Source organism: Elgaria multicarinata, chromosome 5 (genome assembly GCF_023053635.1).
Source record: "Elgaria multicarinata webbii isolate HBS135686 ecotype San Diego chromosome 5, rElgMul1.1.pri, whole genome shotgun sequence".
Classification (NCBI taxonomy): Eukaryota; Metazoa; Chordata; class Lepidosauria; order Squamata; family Anguidae; genus Elgaria; species Elgaria multicarinata.
Genome location: NC_086175.1, coordinates 44806861 through 44824876, shown reverse-complemented (window position 1 = coordinate 44824876; position 18016 = coordinate 44806861). Strand labels below are relative to the sequence as shown.

The 18016-nt window shown below is 39.0% G+C and overlaps 1 protein-coding gene across 1 annotated transcript; it reads left to right on the top strand.

Annotated features, from left to right (window-relative positions):
* LOC134399590 (acetylserotonin O-methyltransferase-like) lies at positions 1 to 16694 on the top strand. Its single transcript, XM_063127673.1, has 8 exons — positions 1 to 108; positions 2447 to 2621; positions 3934 to 4063; positions 5170 to 5238; positions 11174 to 11292; positions 11414 to 11554; positions 15142 to 15264; positions 16486 to 16694. The coding sequence occupies exons 1-8, from the start codon at positions 1 to 3 to the stop codon at positions 16692 to 16694; spliced, it is 1074 nt and encodes a 357-aa protein (XP_062983743.1).
* The last annotated feature ends 1322 nt before the right edge of the window (positions 16695 to 18016 follow it).

Here is an 18016-nt window from a genome sequence, read left to right as displayed (position 1 = left end):
ATGGCAGCAAATCAGCAAAGTGATACTGAAAGAACAATAAATTCTACAGAAGATTTTGAAAACTTTAATCTCTTATTTCAGTACCGGCATGGATGTCTCATCTCTCAGGTATGTCTCAGGGTGTTAATGGATGTGTGTTATGATAAAAAAAATACTGCTGTTCTCTTAAGAAACTTTCATTAGAATTTAGTCTTCCCCTGTTGCTGCTCCATGGAGGTCATGTTGGAAAATATTGCTTTTCCTTTTGATGCACCTATTGAAGTGTATCCTATGAAAACAAGTTCCATTGCACTTACCTAGTTCCATTGCACCTATCAAAACACGTTCCTCTTGCATATCTGGGAAACTTGGTGCATCTGTGCATTTTATTTGTCTTAATACTCTGCTTCCAATATAAAACCCTAAAGCAGTCCAGATATACTTTCAAGCCATTATTGCATAAGGTGTTATCTTTACGGTGTCGAGTTGGCACCACAATACCCCAAACGCCTGTGCTTTCATTCCTGCAGGGTTGCACCCCGTTATCGCCACTCAATGGAGTGAGCACGGGGTTTATATGGATGATGTGAGGGGGGAGTCTCCACCACTGCTGCCACCGCTGCCATCTCTCCCTGGCTTTTTCCCTGGGGACAGAAGCCAGGGGAAGGGAGAACCTTCCCTCCAGCAAAAGGGAGACTCTTCTCCCCATAGAGGTAAAGCAGGGGCATTATGGTGGCCATTCAGCTAGCCAGCTCACGCCCTACCCCGTGCCCGGGTTAATGGCAACCAATCAGGGGTCGCCATTTGCCCTGCCATGCCTCTGACGTGACCCCGGAGCAGCAGCAACAGATGGTGATGTACCATCTTTGCTCTGCTCTAGACAAAAAAAGTTGGGTTAAATCCCCAACTTTTTTGCTTCAGAGCTTCAGGGAAAAGCCTTGGGATGCCTGTGCAGTGGCTTCTGTGTCATATAAGCGACTCTGTGCCACTGCACACCCACCCGGGGCTTTTGTCAGGTATAGCCAAAGCAGGGCTTCCTGAGTGATTTTGTGCACGGGAAATTGGAGGAAGAATACTGGATCCTTCATGTGATTCCTGTTTCAAATTGGATCAAATGAGGGTTGTGGAGGTAGGGCAGGAACACATTGCAGGCCGCCCCTGTAACAGGTATCTGCCTCCAGCCAAGCCTCCAGCACCATGCTGAAGAGAAAATGCCTGGAACGTATTTCCCCATTGCCTTCTGCCCTTTGTGTAGAATGGCTGTCAGTTTGCAGTGGTATCATTCGGTAGGCCTGGGGTGGGGGGGAATCTACGCTACTGCTTTAAAGTGCTTTATAACAGTTTTGACAACTGTTGGGGCCCAGGACACACTGAATATACAGTTTTCAAAACATTTTCAAAGTGCTTTAAAGTGCTTTAAAGTAGCAGTGTAGATCCCCCGCTGAAGAGCACATTTGGACATGAACTGACATTGTGGCACCATAAGCCAATGTCACATGTTGTTTTAAAAAGAGCCTGACATCAGCTGCCACACTTCGAAAGGAGCTTGTCATTCAATTATTAAAGATTACGTAATGTACTTATTGCCCATTTCCTGTTGTACAGGTAAAGGTGCCTAACAACTGAAATAATTGTATTTCAATTATGTATTTTGTGTTTCCAAAGAATTTTCCTTAAATATCCTGCCTTCCTTTAATAAGTTTTGTAAGTGTTGTTTGCCTGAGCTCTCTTCTTCTTCTTCTTCTTCTTCTTCTTCTTCTTCTTCTTCTTCTTCTTCTTCTTCTTCTTCTTCTTCTTCTTCTTCTTCTTCTTCTTCTTCTTCTCCTTCTCCTCCTCCTCCTCCTCCTCCTCCTCCTCCTCCTCCTCCTCCTCCTCCTCCTTCTTCTTCTTCTTCTTCTTCTTCTTCTTCGAAAACAACTTCTCTTTACCAGCTGAGATAACATAATGAATTACGCCTTTTTACAGAAAATTGTCGTCATCATCATACAAAAAGAAAAATATGTTTGTGACATATAATTATAGAATTATAGTTATCTAACAACATAAAATATAGAAAAAAGAAACGAAGACACAAACAGAAGGAAATGAAAGCTAAATGTGTGTGCGCACACACAAAGTTCCTAATACTAAGCAAAAAATATGATGAACTATGAACACCTTTTTATAGGAAATAGGAGTTTTGCTTTTTCATCTCAGCACTGTGACAGATTGTCTTCTATCAATCAGTAAAGCTTCATCCATCCTTGAAAATTATATATAATTATTGGTTTGGATCCAGACTAAGGTCCCGTTTGCACTTAACGGTAGCAAATGTTGTAAACCGCCCAGAGAGCTTCGGCTGTGGGGCGGTATATAAATGTAATTAAATAAATAAATAAATTCTTCTTCTTCTTCTTCTTCTTCTTCTTCTTCTTCTTCTTCTTCTTCTTCTTCTTCTTCTTCTGCACTTTTCTGCCTTTGTTTCCAGATTGTGTCTACGGCCTGTGAGTTGGGAATATTTGATCTGCTGCTGAAGTCAGAAGGACTCCTGACTTCAGCTACTATTGCTGAACGTCTGGGCACCAGCACCACTGGAATGGAGAGGCTGTTGGAGGCCTGTGTGGGTCTAAAGCTATTAAAAATGGAGAGGAAAGACAACATAGGTAACTGTTTATTTGTAATAAATAAATATTGCAGATAAATAAAATAAATTTATTGCAGGGGTGCAAAAAGGGTAGCCTGCAGGCCACAGACAAATCTCCAAGCCCCCCAATTTCCCCAACAAAATAAAAAAAGGGGGGGAAGGAAAATGCTCTAGGAATGTGCTCTATAGGAGCTTCTGTAGAAGGCTGATTCCTGGATTGTCCTTGGAAGCCATGCATAAAGGTTCTTGCCTTCTTCCTGGCATGTTCCAAGGATGCTCTAGGAACAAGGTTTCTGTGGCAGGAACCTCAGATCTCATTCCTAGATCATTCCCATCCCCTTGTTTTGGGACTATGGCTAAGGGCTCCTCTACACCAAGCAGGATATTCCACTATGAAAGTGGTATGAAAGCGGTATATAAAAGGCAGGAGCCACACTGCTGCTTTATAGCAGTATTGAAGTGCACTGACAACTGTTGGGGACCATGATACATACCATATAATGCTTTCATACCACTTTCATAGTGTTATATCTTGCTTGGTGTAGATGTGTCATGGGCTCCAACAGTTGTCAATGCACTTCAATACCACTATAAAGCAGTAGTATGGTTCCTGCCTTTTATATACTGCTTTCGTACTGCTTTCGTAGTGGAATATCCTGCTTGATGTAGATGAGCCCCTAGAGAGGGGATGTGCTAAAACTGTGAGTGAGTAGGTGTGTGTATATGTAAGTGAGTGGGGGAGAAGTAAGTGGATGTGAATGTGAGTGGGGATAAAGTGAGGACAAAGACGCACCCCATCCCTTGCCAGGTAACCTAAAGGGAATGCAGCACAAGTTGCTTGCCATTGTATTAAACTGAAGGTATTACACTATTAGAATGTATTCAAGAAAGCACAGAGTGATTGAGTAGTGTGTGTCAGAGAGAGTTGAATGTGAGTGTTCACCCCAAAAGACTCTCCAGTGCAGCTCTGGGAGCCAAAAAGGTTGTGCATTCATTCTGTATTGGAAGGAAGATACAATGTCAGCTGTTCCAAACATTTCCATATAAATACCGATAGCTGAAAGAGAAGTCTTTAGCCTTCTTCAAAGAATTGTGTCCAAACCAACAGTTATTTGCACAAGTTACTGCACTGCTACTTTGATCTGTCACTCCTTGAGATAGAACCTGTGGTCAATATGACTGTACCAATATGTTTTCACCTAAGTTGGCTTAAAATTCTGAGTTTTGTCTTCTGTGTTGCATCAGACATTTTATTCATGTATTTAAAATTAGGGAGAAAAACATTTTGAAGAAAGGTGTAATAATATTGATTTCTTTTTTCCTCCTACAAGCTCTTTATGGAAACATGGATATTTCCAATCTCTATCTTGCTGAATCGAGTCCAAAGTCTCAGTATTATTACATGAAGTTCTTCTTTGATGTCGTCGGTCCAAATTTGCGAAACTTGACAGATGTTGTGAGGTGAGAAGAGGGGGTGGGGCCCATGCACTTAAGTAGAAAAGTATTATCTGTAGCGAAATGCAGGCCTGCCTACAGAAGATGAGGAAAACTAACATGTCATCTGGGCCACAGCTAGACCTAAGGTTTATCCTGGGATCATCCATGGTTCACCCCTGCCTGAGCACTGGATCCCCTGTGTGTCACCTAGATGAACAGGTTTGACCCCTGGACGATCCAGGGATAAACCTTAGGTCTAGCTATGGCCCTGGTCACTGAATGCAAGATGCTGTGCTTATTTGCAAGATTGTTGTTGGCTGAGAAAGTATTTCAAAGAAGCAGTAGGCATTGTAATCAATTCTTCACTTCTTTGAGTGCTGAGAAGTTTCAGGGAAAACACTTTCCTGTGCTTGATTTTATTTGGATGAGGAGATCTCTAGAAATGTATCGCATTTTTTATAATATTTGGGCTTATTCACATACATACAAGCAGAGCATAGGTGGAGGCAGACAGCATATCACATCCCAACATCAATTCCATTGTCCTGCACCAAACCTGTGGAGAGAGCACCCCCCAAAAAAGATACTTATCATTACAGAATTCAGAATTCACTGGTTTGCATTTGTCTCAGTTTGTCACAAAGCGGTAGCTTCTCTTTCGTTCCTTGTGCCACGCAACAGCTTTGATGACATTGCACTGGAGCATTCATCATGTATCCCATCCTAAATCCAAATTTGCTAGTCCAATGGCTCAGGGGATTCAAGTGCATATAAATGGCTGGAAAGCAGGAGGAAAAAGAGCCACAGGCAACATCGTTGTCTACATCAGCAAGAGAACATGGGCCTCTTTTGTTGGTATGATCAAATACTGGTTGTACTTTTTTACTTACTCCTTAAGGAGAATAACTTTATAAAAAGTTCTGAGACCAGAGTCTGTAAGTCAGTTAAACCTGGGACTGGCTTGACTCTTTTATGGTGGTGATTTTACACAATCTGAACGTGTAATATACATGTAATTGTGGTAGTATGTTCTTTACTGAGGAGACGGGAGGATATAGAAAATTTGAAAGTTGAATTTGGTAGTTAGGTTGCCTAGTTTTCACAACATTAAAACAGGTTTTGTTTTTCAGGGAAGGAAAAAAACAGACTTTGAAAACATTTGGCAGTCAAGGAGAAGAGTTTTTTGACGCTCTTTATAGGTAAAAGTAACATATTTTGCATTTCATCATTTGAGACAGTGGATGAAATATGGTCGCTCCTCATTAAACTTTTCTCCTAGAATTGTATGAAGCATATGAATTGTAGACACACGCTTGGTGGGGAGAGGCTTGTCGTCCCCCCTCCCCTTTGTGGATATTATATTTTTTCAACTTCTTCTTTTGATGGCATGCAGGGACATTTTTACAACATGCTCCTTTTTATTTTATTTTTTAAAATATCTGATTTTTTTTAAAAATATATCTGAGAGCCAGTGTGGTATAGTGGCTAAAGTGTTGGACTGGGAGTCGGGAGATCCGGGTTCTAGTACCCACTCAGTCATGGAAACCCACTGGGTGACTTTGGGCCAGTCACAGACTCTCAGCCCAACCTACCTCACAGGGTTGTTGTTGTGAGGATAAAATGGAGAGGAGGAGGAGGATTATGTATACCACCTTGGGTTCCTTAAGAGGAAAAAAAGGTGGGATATAAATACATAAATAAATAAATAAATAAATAAATAAATCAGATTCTCTGAATGCAGGGCTATCATGTGGACTAGTTGCGGAGGACTTTCCTGCTTTGCCTATGGGGCACTGCAATATTGCCCAGTACTGAAGTATCACTGCTTTTCCCAGGGCCTTGTCAGTCTTTATATTCAGCTACACCGTAATTTACCATGATCCAGAGATCTGGACACAGAAATATTATTGGCTTTAGCAGAGGAACTTAATCTGTTTGCACATCCATTTGTGTATGAAGATTAAGTCCTTCCTTTGAAATAAAATGATCGAGCTATCGTTGATGGAGAAGCCTGGAATATGCATTAGAGCATTAACTTCAGGCTTGCTGCAGGTTTGACTTTGGTTTGTACTGGACACTTGAGATTCATGACCTGGAGCCTGTGCAAAAGGCTCTTAGCCAGGATCTACACTACTGCTGTTAAACGGTTTATAAGAGTAGTGACAACTGTTGGGGCCCAGGACATGCTCCACATACAGTTTTCAAACCATTTTCTTTTTTTTCTTTTTTAATTTTTATTAGTTTCACATCTTAAAATACAACAACATAATACTAATTAAAACACATAAATCAAAACATTTATAATTATCATTTTTACATAATCACATAACATAACATAAGTGCTCCCCTCCACCCTTCGGGATCTATTCCTGCTTACAAAATCTCATTGTTTCTTCTGGTGGTGGTTTTCCACCCCCCTTAGAGAATACATATTCAAGGAACTGTTTCCAAATTCCCTCAAATTCATTTACATTTGTTATACCTTTTCTTAACTTTATATTGCATGTCAATTTATCATTGATAGCTATATCCCATATTTCCTTATACCACTCTTCAATATGATAGTCTCCTTGAACCTTCCAGTTCCTAGATATGATTAACCTTACTGCTGTCAACAAATTTGTTATCAATTCTTTAGTCTCTTTATTACACTTTAAATTTCAATATAATGATAGTAATGCAACTGTAGGTGTCTCTTCAATCTCTATTCCAACATTTTTTTTATCTCAATAAACACCATTTTCCAAAATTTTTGCACAAATTCGCATTCCCACCACATATGCAAATACGTTCCTTTCCCCCCACATCCTCTCCAACAATTTGCTGAATTCGTCTTATTTATTCTATTTAATCTCACCGGGGTCAGATACCACCTCCATACAATTTTATAATAATTTTCTTTTATTCTCACAGACATATTTCTCAACACCCTTTGTCTCCATATTCCCTCCCAACTCTGCTGCCCTATCTGCACCCTCAAATTGGTTTCCCAAACCACCTTCCCCATTTTTTCTATCTCCCCCTTTTCAACCAATATTCTATATATTTCACTTGTTAAACCTTTTATCCTTTTATTTTCTCCTTTCTCAATTTCTTTCTTTAAAATCAACTCTTCGAATTTCGTCATTTTACTACATTCCCCATTATCTCTTACCCATTTTTTCGTCCATTGCTCCAATTGCTGATAATTTAACCAAGTTAAATTCTCCCCCTTGAACACCTCTTCTAATTTCCCACCAGTATTCGCCTCTCTCAACCAATCTTTTAACCTCATTATTTTTTTCTCTATTAAAATTTTACTCAGTCTCTCTTATAAGTTCCCAGGAAAATTCCTTAACATTATCACAGGTGTTAATGGAGATATACTTGAAAATAACTCCTTTTTATGTAATCGCTAAATTTCCCAATGGTTTTTCAATAGACGGTTTTCTATTTCTTCCCCCCTCTTTTTACTACACTCTCTTAAAAATAAATTTTCCAATTGCCATTCTTTATCCATTCTTACTCCATCCTCCAACCAACCTAATTCCCCTACTCCTATAATACCTTCTACTATATGTCTTAACCTATTGGCTGTATAATATGCCTTTATATTGGGGATTCCCAATCCTCCTTTCTTCTGTGCTAAGTACCACCACTTTTTATTTATTCTCGCTTTCCTACCTCCATTACAATAATTATTTATAATATTCTGCCAACTTTTTATCTCTTTTTCCGATATTCTTATTGGTAACATTCTAAATACAAAATTAAGCTTTGATACTATTTTCATTTTTACTAAAGCTATTCTCCCAAACCACTATAAATTTAACCTTTTATATTTTTCTATTTTATCTATAACATCTTTTTTCAACTTATATAAATTCTCCTTTTCTAAATCCTCTAAATTTTTGGTAATTTTAATTCCCAAGTATTTAATCTGTTCTTTAACTCTCATTTTCTCTTCCTTACCTTCCCAATCTTTCACTTCTTTTTTTGTATAGTTAAATGTCACCATTTCTGATTTTAACCAATTTATTCTTAATCCCGTAACTTCTTCAAACTCTTTCAAATGTTGTTTAATTCTTTCCATTATCTCAAGTGGATCCTTAATGGTTAACAACGTATCATCTGCAAACATCTTTAATTTTACTTCCTTTTTCAAACCTACTCCTTCTATAATCCCATCCTCTCTTATCGCATTTGCCAACAATTCCATAACCAGTACAAATAGAACCAGCGAGAGTGGGCAACCTTGCCTAGTTCCTCTGGCCAGTTTTCTGTAATCCCATCATTTATTACAATTGAAGCTGTGTTTTGAGAGTATAATTGTTCTATTATGCCTTTTAAATCTATCTCCAAATCCCAATCTTGTTATTACCCTCTTTAGTGCTTGCCAGCTCACACAATCAAACGCCTTAAATATATCCAGCGCTATTATTCCCGCTTTTATCTTTAATTTCTTTACCTCCTGCGTCATATTTATAACTCTTCCAACTAAATTATGCATTTGTCTTCCTGCAACAAAACCACACTGATCCTCTCCAATATAATTCCCTATGAAAGTATTCATCTTCCTTGCCAAAATAGATGAGAAAATTTTTGCATCCTGATTTATTAAGGAGATAGGTCTATAAGAATCGGGGATTGTCAAGTCCTTATCTGATTTTGGAATTAATATAATTAATGATTGATCCCATGATGGCGGTATCTTCTCTCCTCCTATTATTCCATTATATAATTTCAATAATTTTGGTACCAGCATTTTTAAAAAAGTTTTATAATACTCAGATCCCAACCCATCTAACCCGGGAGATTTACCCCCTTTCAATTTCTCAATAGCTTCCTCAATTTCACTTTGAGATATAACCCTTTCCATTAATTCTCTATCCTCCCTTATCAATCCCCTCTTTATATACCTATCTATATATTCCTCCATCCTCATCTTATTTGCATCCCTTTCTTTATACAACTCCTGATAAAATTCCTGAAATACTTTTATTTTCCCTTTCATAGTACAACATAATTTCCCCAACTTATCTTTTACTATTCCAATTGAATTCTTTGATTTTTCTTTTTGTGTGAGCCTCGCCAGCACTTTAGAGTTTTTATTACTATTCTCAAAAAACACTCTTTTCAAATAAATTATTTTTTTCTGTACTTCTTCTAGATTTATATTTTCTAATTCCTTTTTCTTTGCTTGCACTTGTATTAATATTTGTTTATTCCTACTTTGTAAATATTCTTTCTCCAACTTCTTAATTTCCTCCTCTAACTTTTCCTGTATTGCATCTTGTTGCCTCTTTAAAGTACACATTTATCTAATACAAATCCCTCTAGTCACAGCTTTCATTGTATCCCACGCAATTGACGTTGAAATTCCTCCCTTTTCATTAATTTCCCATATTTCTGACAATTCTTTCTGCATTTTCTCCACAACCAGGTCATATTTTAAATTCCTAGTATTCAACTTCCACCTTTTCGCTTCTCTATAATCTCTTTTAATTGTAAAATCTAAACTTACTAATGCATGATCTGTTACTTTAATTACCCCTAGTTTCATATTACAAACCTTAGTTGCCAATTCTTTCGAGACAAAAATATAATCTATTCTGGAATAAGGTTTATGAACTGGAGAATAATAGGAATAGCCAGGCTCCCCACCTCTGACCAACTGCCACCCGTCAATATAATCTTTTTCTTTTATCATTTTATTTAAAATTGTAATATTATTTCTCTTTTCAAGTCTAGTGGGGTTAGACCTATCCATCCTATTATCCATCACCATGTTAAAATCTCCAGCTAAGATAACACACCCTTTTTTGAAATCTTCTATTTCCCTAAATAATTCTTTATAAAATTCTTTTTGTCTCTCATTTGGGGCATAAACATTAATTAGTGTATAATAATTTCCTTCCATTTGTCCTTTTATCATTATATATCTACCTTTCTCATCCTTTTGTATCTCCTCTATATCAAATCTGCTTCTCTTTGATATTATTATAGCCACCCCATTTTTTTTGAAGTCCCCAAAGACTTTTCATATAACACTGACCATTTCAATCGAATTTCATTCGTCCCGTCCTTCCCCTGGTGTGTTTCCTGCAGAAAGATAAAGTCAGAATCTTCTTTGTTTAATAATTGCTCAATCCTTTTCCTTTTAACTACTGCTCCCAAACCTTATAGAAATGTAATAAATAAATAAATAAATAAAACAACCAACAATCTAAAAACACAACTACAAAATACAATATAAAAAGCACAACCAGGATAAAACCACACAGCAGAAATTGATATAAGATTAAAATGCAGAATTAAACAGTAAAATTTAAATGTAAGTTAAAATTAGTTGTTAAAATACTGAGAGAATAAAAAGCTCTTCAGCTGGCGATGAAAGGAATACAGTGTATTTTTAAATTTTGTACACTTTTTAATGTACGCTGTTTTTAACTTTTGTAAACCGCCCAGAGAGCTTCGGCTATGGGGTGGTGCATACATGTAATAAATCAAATCAAATCAAAAGAATTCTGAGACCAGGAATTTGTTTCGAGTATGGGAAATGAACAGAACTCACAGTTCTTCCACCCAAATCATCCAGAGATCTTCTAGTAGATCCACATCTACCTTCTCCCTGACTTATTCATTCATTTATTTATTACATTTCTATACAACCCAATAGTCAAAGCTCTCTGGACAGTTCACAACAATTAAAATCATAAAATTTATTATGTTTAGAAGTTTAAAATGGAATAGGGTGCCACCGTCATGGGCTACTTCTTTTTATATATATATATATATATATATATATATATATATATATATTAAAACACAAAATAAACATCTTACAAAAAAGAACAACAACACAACATACTACATACATTTTGAATAAATGTTGAATACATATATAAGATAAATATTAACTATAACCTATCCTATCATTACATATATAATCATCCTAAACATATAAGTGCACCCTCCACCTCGGGATCTATTCCTGCTTCCAAAATCTCATATTTTCTTCCACTGGCGTCATGGGCTACTTCTCAGGGACTTTTGAAACTGCTCTCTCCAACTACAGTAGATACACAAAACAAATCAGACTCTTTTTACGGGTACCCTTTTGACTTATCTGCCAATGTCATCTTGAATTGATAGATCAGAGGAGAAAAAGAGGACGTGCTTGAACAGCATGGATTCCACATGGCACCTGTGCGGTACAGATGTGATTACTGCATTTGATCTTTCTCCTTTCTCAGTCATCTGTGATCTAGGGGGTAAGTAGTACAAAAAACTATGTTGTCTTCCTTTGTTGGCTTGCATAGGAGTGTTTTGAAGAAGTTTTGAGATGCATGGAATTTCCCTTTTTAATTTTTTCTTCTTGGTTTTCCCTTTAAGGAGCTGGTGGTGCCTTGGCTAGGACATGCATTTCATCCTATCCTAATTGCACTGTGACAATTTTAGACCTCCCTGAAGCAGTGGAATCAGCAAAGAAGCATTTTGTATGTTCCGAAGAACACCGGATTACTTTCCATGAGGGTAAATGTACAAGGGTGTACTGGAGGCGAAGTCATTCTGTATGCCAAAGAGGGCAACATGTCAAGCAAATTGGAAACCTTTAAAGGGACAGACTCCTCCTCAGAATTGCTGTGGGTGATGACACCAGATTCCAAAAGCAATTTAGTACTGGGGACATGCTATCATCTCCTGACCAAAACATTCAGGGAAGGGCCATGGTCCAGTGTGATAGAGCACATGCTTTGCATGCAGAAGGTCCCAGGTTCGATTCCCAGCTTCCCCCAGGTAGGGTAATGAAAAGAATCCTGCCTGAAACCCTGGACAGCTGCTGCTAATCAGTGTCAACAATACTGGGCTAGATAGACCACTGGTCTGACTCAATATAAGGCAGCTTCTTATGTGACCATGAAATAGAGAATAAAATAGGGGGGGGGGGCATCCAAACAAGGAAGTGTGGTAGTAATGGGTGACTTAAGTTACCCTTGCATTTATGACAAAGAGGTTAAAATATAGGAACATAAGAAGAGCCATGTGTCAGGTATAGGTACAAGGCCAGCCTTGTACCTAGTAGGTAGATTTATTAGGAAATAGTTTGAGAATGTCAGATGTCTCTGTAAGCTTATCTTTGTAAGAAGTTCCCATGAGATCTAGCTTGCTCACTCTCTGTTGCGGTTTTGAAGCTGCTGGTTCTCTAGGAACTTGAGAGTGTTTGGAAACGAGGAGGCAACCCTTAGAAGCTGTCACTCAGATTGTAGCATCACCTTGGTAGGTTGTGCTGTCTCACCCTATTGGAACATAGGCATAGCTTACAGGTCAGAGGACCTGTCTTTCAAGTAGCTTTGAATAGGCTTTAAATGCTGGTGCAAAGCTGAAAAAGCTTTGCTAGGTTTCATCTCTTGATGCAGTGCCTGACTTCCTTTCTGCTTTAGATTCTATCTCTGATTGGGACTTTGAAAGCACTCTGCACATAGATGCTTTGCTATTTGGACTTTAGATATCGTATAGGGTGACCAGATGAAAAGGAGGACAGGGCTCCTGTATCTTTAACCGTTGTATTGAAAAGGGAATTTCAGCAGGTGTCATTTGTATATATGGGGAACCTGGTGAAATTTCCTCTTCATCACAACAGTTAAAGCTGCAGGTGTCCTGTCCTCTTTTAAATCTGGTCACAGTATAGCTGCAGTATAGCTCCTGCAGCTTTAACTGTTGTGATGAAGAGGAAATTTCACCAGGTGCAACATGCATACAAATGACACCTGCTGAAATTCCCTTTTCTATGCAACTGTTAAAGATACAGGAGCCCTGTCCTCCTTTTCATATGGTCACTCTATATCATAGAACTTTGCCATGAAAAGTACTGTGAAGATTTTCATAGACTTAGATTTGCATTTGCTGTGGATTGTGTGTGTGTGTGTGGTTAGACTCAGTTGGCAGGGAGTTGCCAGTCCTTAGCAGAATGATGGGGCATCTGTGCCTGAAGTTTAACCTTCTCTAAGATCATGGTAACTAGGGTCAGCTGAGCTGTGGCAGGCTGAGATTGATAAGTGCACAACTGATCTTCCTTGCGTGGTTCCGGTGGTTCAGAGCAACCTTTCTCTGAGATTTTGTTTTAGGTGATTGGTCATGTCTCTTGAGGTGCCAGTGTATGCGGCGTCTGGAGAAGCTCAAATCAGATGGTAGTGTACCCTAACCCCTCCTCCTCCTCTGAGTGTTTGTCTTAAAGATTGTATCAGAAAAGGAGTCTAAAGCTTTCTAAACATCATTCAGCTTTAAGTGTGTTTTGGAAACTGTGTGAGTTTTTCAATAACAGAAGTCTTGCTGATGTGAGTGTCTGGTGTCAGCTTACCAGCACATGTGCATGCCAGAGGGAACAGGCAATGAATACGACACCATGAAGGATGAAACCAAAGGTGTGTTGGGAAGCCCACAAGCAGGATGTGAGTGCAACAGCAACCTCCCTTCCCATGATCCCCAGCAACAGGTGTACACAGGCATACTGCCCTAATACTGGAAGTAATAAAAAGCCATCAGGACTAGTAGCCATTGATAGCCTTTATCTTCCATTAATTTGTCTAAGCTAATTACACAGTTTCTGCATCAGTTTAGACAAATAAATGGAAGATAAAGCAATCAATGGCTAATAGTGATGGCTATATATTGCTTCCAGTATTGGGGGCAGTATGCTCCTTTGTATCAGTTGCATTTTGTTCTGAGGTGCTATTTATGGTAGATAAATTTTCTGCATCCAGTGAGAACTGGATGCAGAAGGGGGGAGGGGAAAGAATAACAAGATGTCTTGGTTAGACATAAAAAAGAATAACAAGATGTCTTGGTTAGACATGAAATATTCACTACCCTGCTATTCCCCCATAGATATTCCCCACAACAGTGATGATTATTTCTTAGGATGTACATTCTGCTTTATAATTGTCACATTGCAAAATTATGCATGTGATCTAATTCTTGTCCATTACATCATTTTAATCAATAGTAATTTGTCCTTGCAGACATCCATCAAACATCTAATTCTTCTAACTAGTAAAGGTTGTTTATATCAAGAAGACAAAGCTCGGGATTAAAATTAGCAAAAATGTATTTGTAGATAACGTTTATTTGTAGAAAACTCCTATTCATTACAGCACAAGTTACTGCCAAGCTCATCTACTTAGGAATGCAACCGTATTTAAAATTGTTGTAAGCATCAAAACAATGTAACCAATCCACAACCAACCAAACAACTGGTAAAAAGTGGTTTGCAATCCTCAAACTATTTAGGACTGTAGTCAGTCTAATTGAATTACAGCAGGAATGGACATTTATTCTGTCAAGGGCCACATTCCCTCTGTGGGTGCCACGTGTTTGCAGTAGGTGGGCCAAAGCCATCAGTGGGTAAGGCCATAGCCAAAAGTGGCTGGGTTGGGCCTTTTCTCTTTCTTTCTCTTCATTCTTATGCAGTGGGCTGCACGGGAAAGGAGAGATCGCTCTTGCCACAGGTCTGAACTGATGGCATGAAGAGGTGTTTTGAAATTAGGCCGAGGGCTATTTGCAGCCCCAAGGCCATAGTTTGCCCAATCCTGAACTAGAAAAACATTTCACATCAAGCCTGCAACTGTATGAATCTTTTGCCAAAAACAACTTCGAGGGCAGGAGTAATTTTTGTTTGTTTTTCCTCAAGATTTCTTGCTTATTGAAAACCTATATCATATTTCCCCCCCCCCCAGGGGTTTAGATTAGAAGGCTGTGTTTTCTCACCATGAGAACAATACACACCTGAGAACAATACACTGAGAACAATACACACGTCTGCCATCCTCTCAAAAGAATAGCCCCTGAATTCCACTCCCATTCTTTCTTAGATGCCCTCTATCACTTGTTATCCTCTGCCCATCATGATATTATTGCTGTTTTCTCCTCACATTGCTACACCCCAATGCTCCCTCATTTATTTCTGTTCCTTCTTGACCTACATGAACTTGTGCCCTTAAGCAAGGCAGGCACACACTACTAGCACCAGCAGAATAAACAGTGATTTCTGAAAGCCAGAGCACAGCTAGTTATTCCTTACATGTTATGATGAATTAAACTGATCCCAACCTATTTTGTTACAGGGGATTTTTTTAAAGATCCAATTCCTGAAGCTGACCTGTATATTTTGGCTCGGGTCCTGCATTTCTTGGATGATGAAAAGTGTGTGCAGTTGCTAACCAAACTGCACAAGGTCTGCAAACCTGGTAGGTGTACTTACATAGTAGAAGTAGTGAAAGCTGAATGTGCAAACTGTGACAAACAAGAGAACAAACCAGTCCTTACTATATGCATTGCATACAGTAAGATTTGAGAACAATTGTATTAGTTTTGGGTTAGGAATACTGTGTAGTTTGGCCCAAAGTAAAGGAACTGTTTGTGTGTGCCATAGTTTTATTTGTATTTTATTTTTTAGTTGTGCCATGAACTTACTTGATGGACTGTTTAGTTTGGCCCAAAGTTAGGGAAGTATTTGTGTATGTGATCAGGGACTTTGAGCTTAGCATAGAGACCCCATCTACGTAAGGCAAGACTTGTCCAAGAGACCAGAAGGGGCCACCAACTAGGCTTAGGTTGGTAGGGATAGCAACTCCCACATGTATTTTGGGGCCTGTAAGTTCTTGCAGCTATGCTCGTTCACACTGACCTTGTGATATCAGTGTCCGTGATAATTTTGGTACTTGCTCCTCTTTCCTCTTGACAGTCTGCTACTCCAGCTCACTGCCTCATTCTCACTGGATGCAGAAAATTAAAACAAAACTGAGAAAGTCCAGGATGTACATCTTTAGAGATCATGTCCCATAGGAAGGCTTCCTTTGATTTTGGATGCTTCTCATATACTAGAATAATATATGGTTTGTGTAATTTGTATAAGATCTGGACACTTCATATACTAGAATAAAAAGAGGAAAACAAATTTTCAAAAGCATCCTCATGTAGGATCCACAATTTAGGCTATTTTTTCTTTCTTCATAAAGTAATGGGTTTGCATCCTTCCAGGCTCTGATACAATGGACCTTTTTCATCTACCCCAACTGCACCCATGTCTTGGGCCATATCTGGAAGCTGGGAACTGGAGGCACACATCCGCAGCAACATTTACAATCTAAGTTTTGTGGTTGTGGGAACTGCTGTCATTGCACTGTGCATGTTCCTGGCTCACATACTACATTTCTGCACTGAATAGACCACTGGTTTAAATGGAAACATCATCATGATGATGATGATGATGAAAAAGAAACAGTTCATTAATTATCATTCAAAGACTCTTTGCTTGCACCATAGACCTTTCTCATTATTTATCAGGCCATTTTGCCTAAACCACATTGCTCTTTACCCTGAGCTTCTAGTCTTGGATTGCTTGGAAAAATTAATTTCTGTTGAAATAAGTGGTTATATCTTTTCTAATGAAATATCTTTTCAAACAGGTGGTGGAGTGTTAGTGGTGGAAATAATCCTCAATGAGGACAGAAGCGGGCCTTTATTAGGCCACCTACAATCCATTGTGATGCTGCTTCATAATGAAGGAAAAGAACGGACTGCATCAGAATACAAAGTGCTCTTCAGTGCAGCTGGCTTCAAGGAGATTCAAGTAAAGAAAGGGTGGCTGTATGATGCTATTCTAGGAAGAAAATAAAGTTACTTCTGCTTAATTTCTGCTCAATGCAGATTTCAAAGGATTTCAAACCTGCCGAATTATTAAGCTACTGTGTGTAATTTGACTCACCCCACGCCCCTTGTCTTGCTGCAGTCTTTCCAGCAGAGGCTCTGTTTCACCTCTGAAGTGCTGGATGTTTGCAGGATCGGGACAAAACTTCATGCACAGACTGCCCCAGTCAGGAGGCACCCGATCCACTATCAACCTCCCCTGTGCATTTACTCTGGAGGAGCATCAATCCTCCTCCAAATGGATCAAAAAGGGGGAAGTTGCTAGAAAACCTTGGGGGTTTACAGGATCATGACCTCATAGGCAGCCTCCTGTACTAAGGAGGCACCTGATGCACTATGAAAATGCAGTGCGCTAACTGCGACAGCTGCAAAAATCGCAGGTGCACCAAAAAAGGGGGAGATGCCTATAACACCTTGGGAATTTGCAGGATCAGGACCAACCCTCATAGCCAGTCTCCTCTACACAGCTGGCTTGGTTGCTTTAATGTGTTCCTAAGCGGTAAGCCAGTGAAGAGCAGAGTGGCAGTTGTTGTGACCACTCTTGCTGCACAGCTCTGTAGCCAGACAATTGTTGTGGCCCAAACACTACGAAGACGCTTCTTATGATCCAACACATCTTTAATTGATAGGAAGGACTTCACATTGCAATTTGAGTCCATTGCATAGAATTCGCTGCAGGGGCACAATGTAAGGCTGGTGGGATGAAGCCTATCCAGATAAGCCTGATCAGATAGCGGACGTTCTTAGTAAAGGACCAGGAGCCATTTACTAGGTTCTTATGGCCAATGCCACTTCACCAATCTGTCTTAATGTTGACAAATTGAGATGAAGGGAGTAATGCCAACACATGTCCCTGCAGATGGTGTGGAATGGAAAAGTTATATTGGGGCAGGCCTCTAAAATAACCCTAACCCAACCCACAGCCAGATGTTGGATGGTTGCCTGTAAATAAGCTGTTAGGAGCAAAGCAAGACTCTGTAATGTGATAGTTATAATGAGATGTTATTAAGTGCAAAGCAGATATTAACTGTGCTTCTTACTGTTTCTTATGAGCACTGAGTGGAAGAAATAGGCTTTCTAATTCTGGTGCATGCATTGATCTGCAAGTGACTATGAAGCAAATATTCTGCCTATAGTGAGCAGCATTGGAAGAAGACTGAAAAAAGAAAAAAGAAAAAAAAAAGAAAAAGCGATACCTTTATCCTGAAATTAGCCTAGTATTTTAGGGTGACCATATGAAAATGAGGACCAGGCTCCTGTATCTTTAACGGTTGTATAGAAAAGGGAATT

Excerpts from the sequence above, each read along its gene's own strand:
- LOC134399590 (XM_063127673.1), top strand. The coding sequence starts at position 1 with ATGGCAGCAAATCAGCAAAGTGATACTGAAAGAACAATAAATTCTACA. Across the intron at positions 109-2,446 it reads ATGGATGTCTCATCTCTCAG|ATTGTGTCTACGGCCTGTGA; the intron begins GTATGTCTCAGG and ends CTTTGTTTCCAG. Across the intron at positions 2,622-3,933 it reads GGAGAGGAAAGACAACATAG|CTCTTTATGGAAACATGGAT; the intron begins GTAACTGTTTAT and ends TCCTCCTACAAG.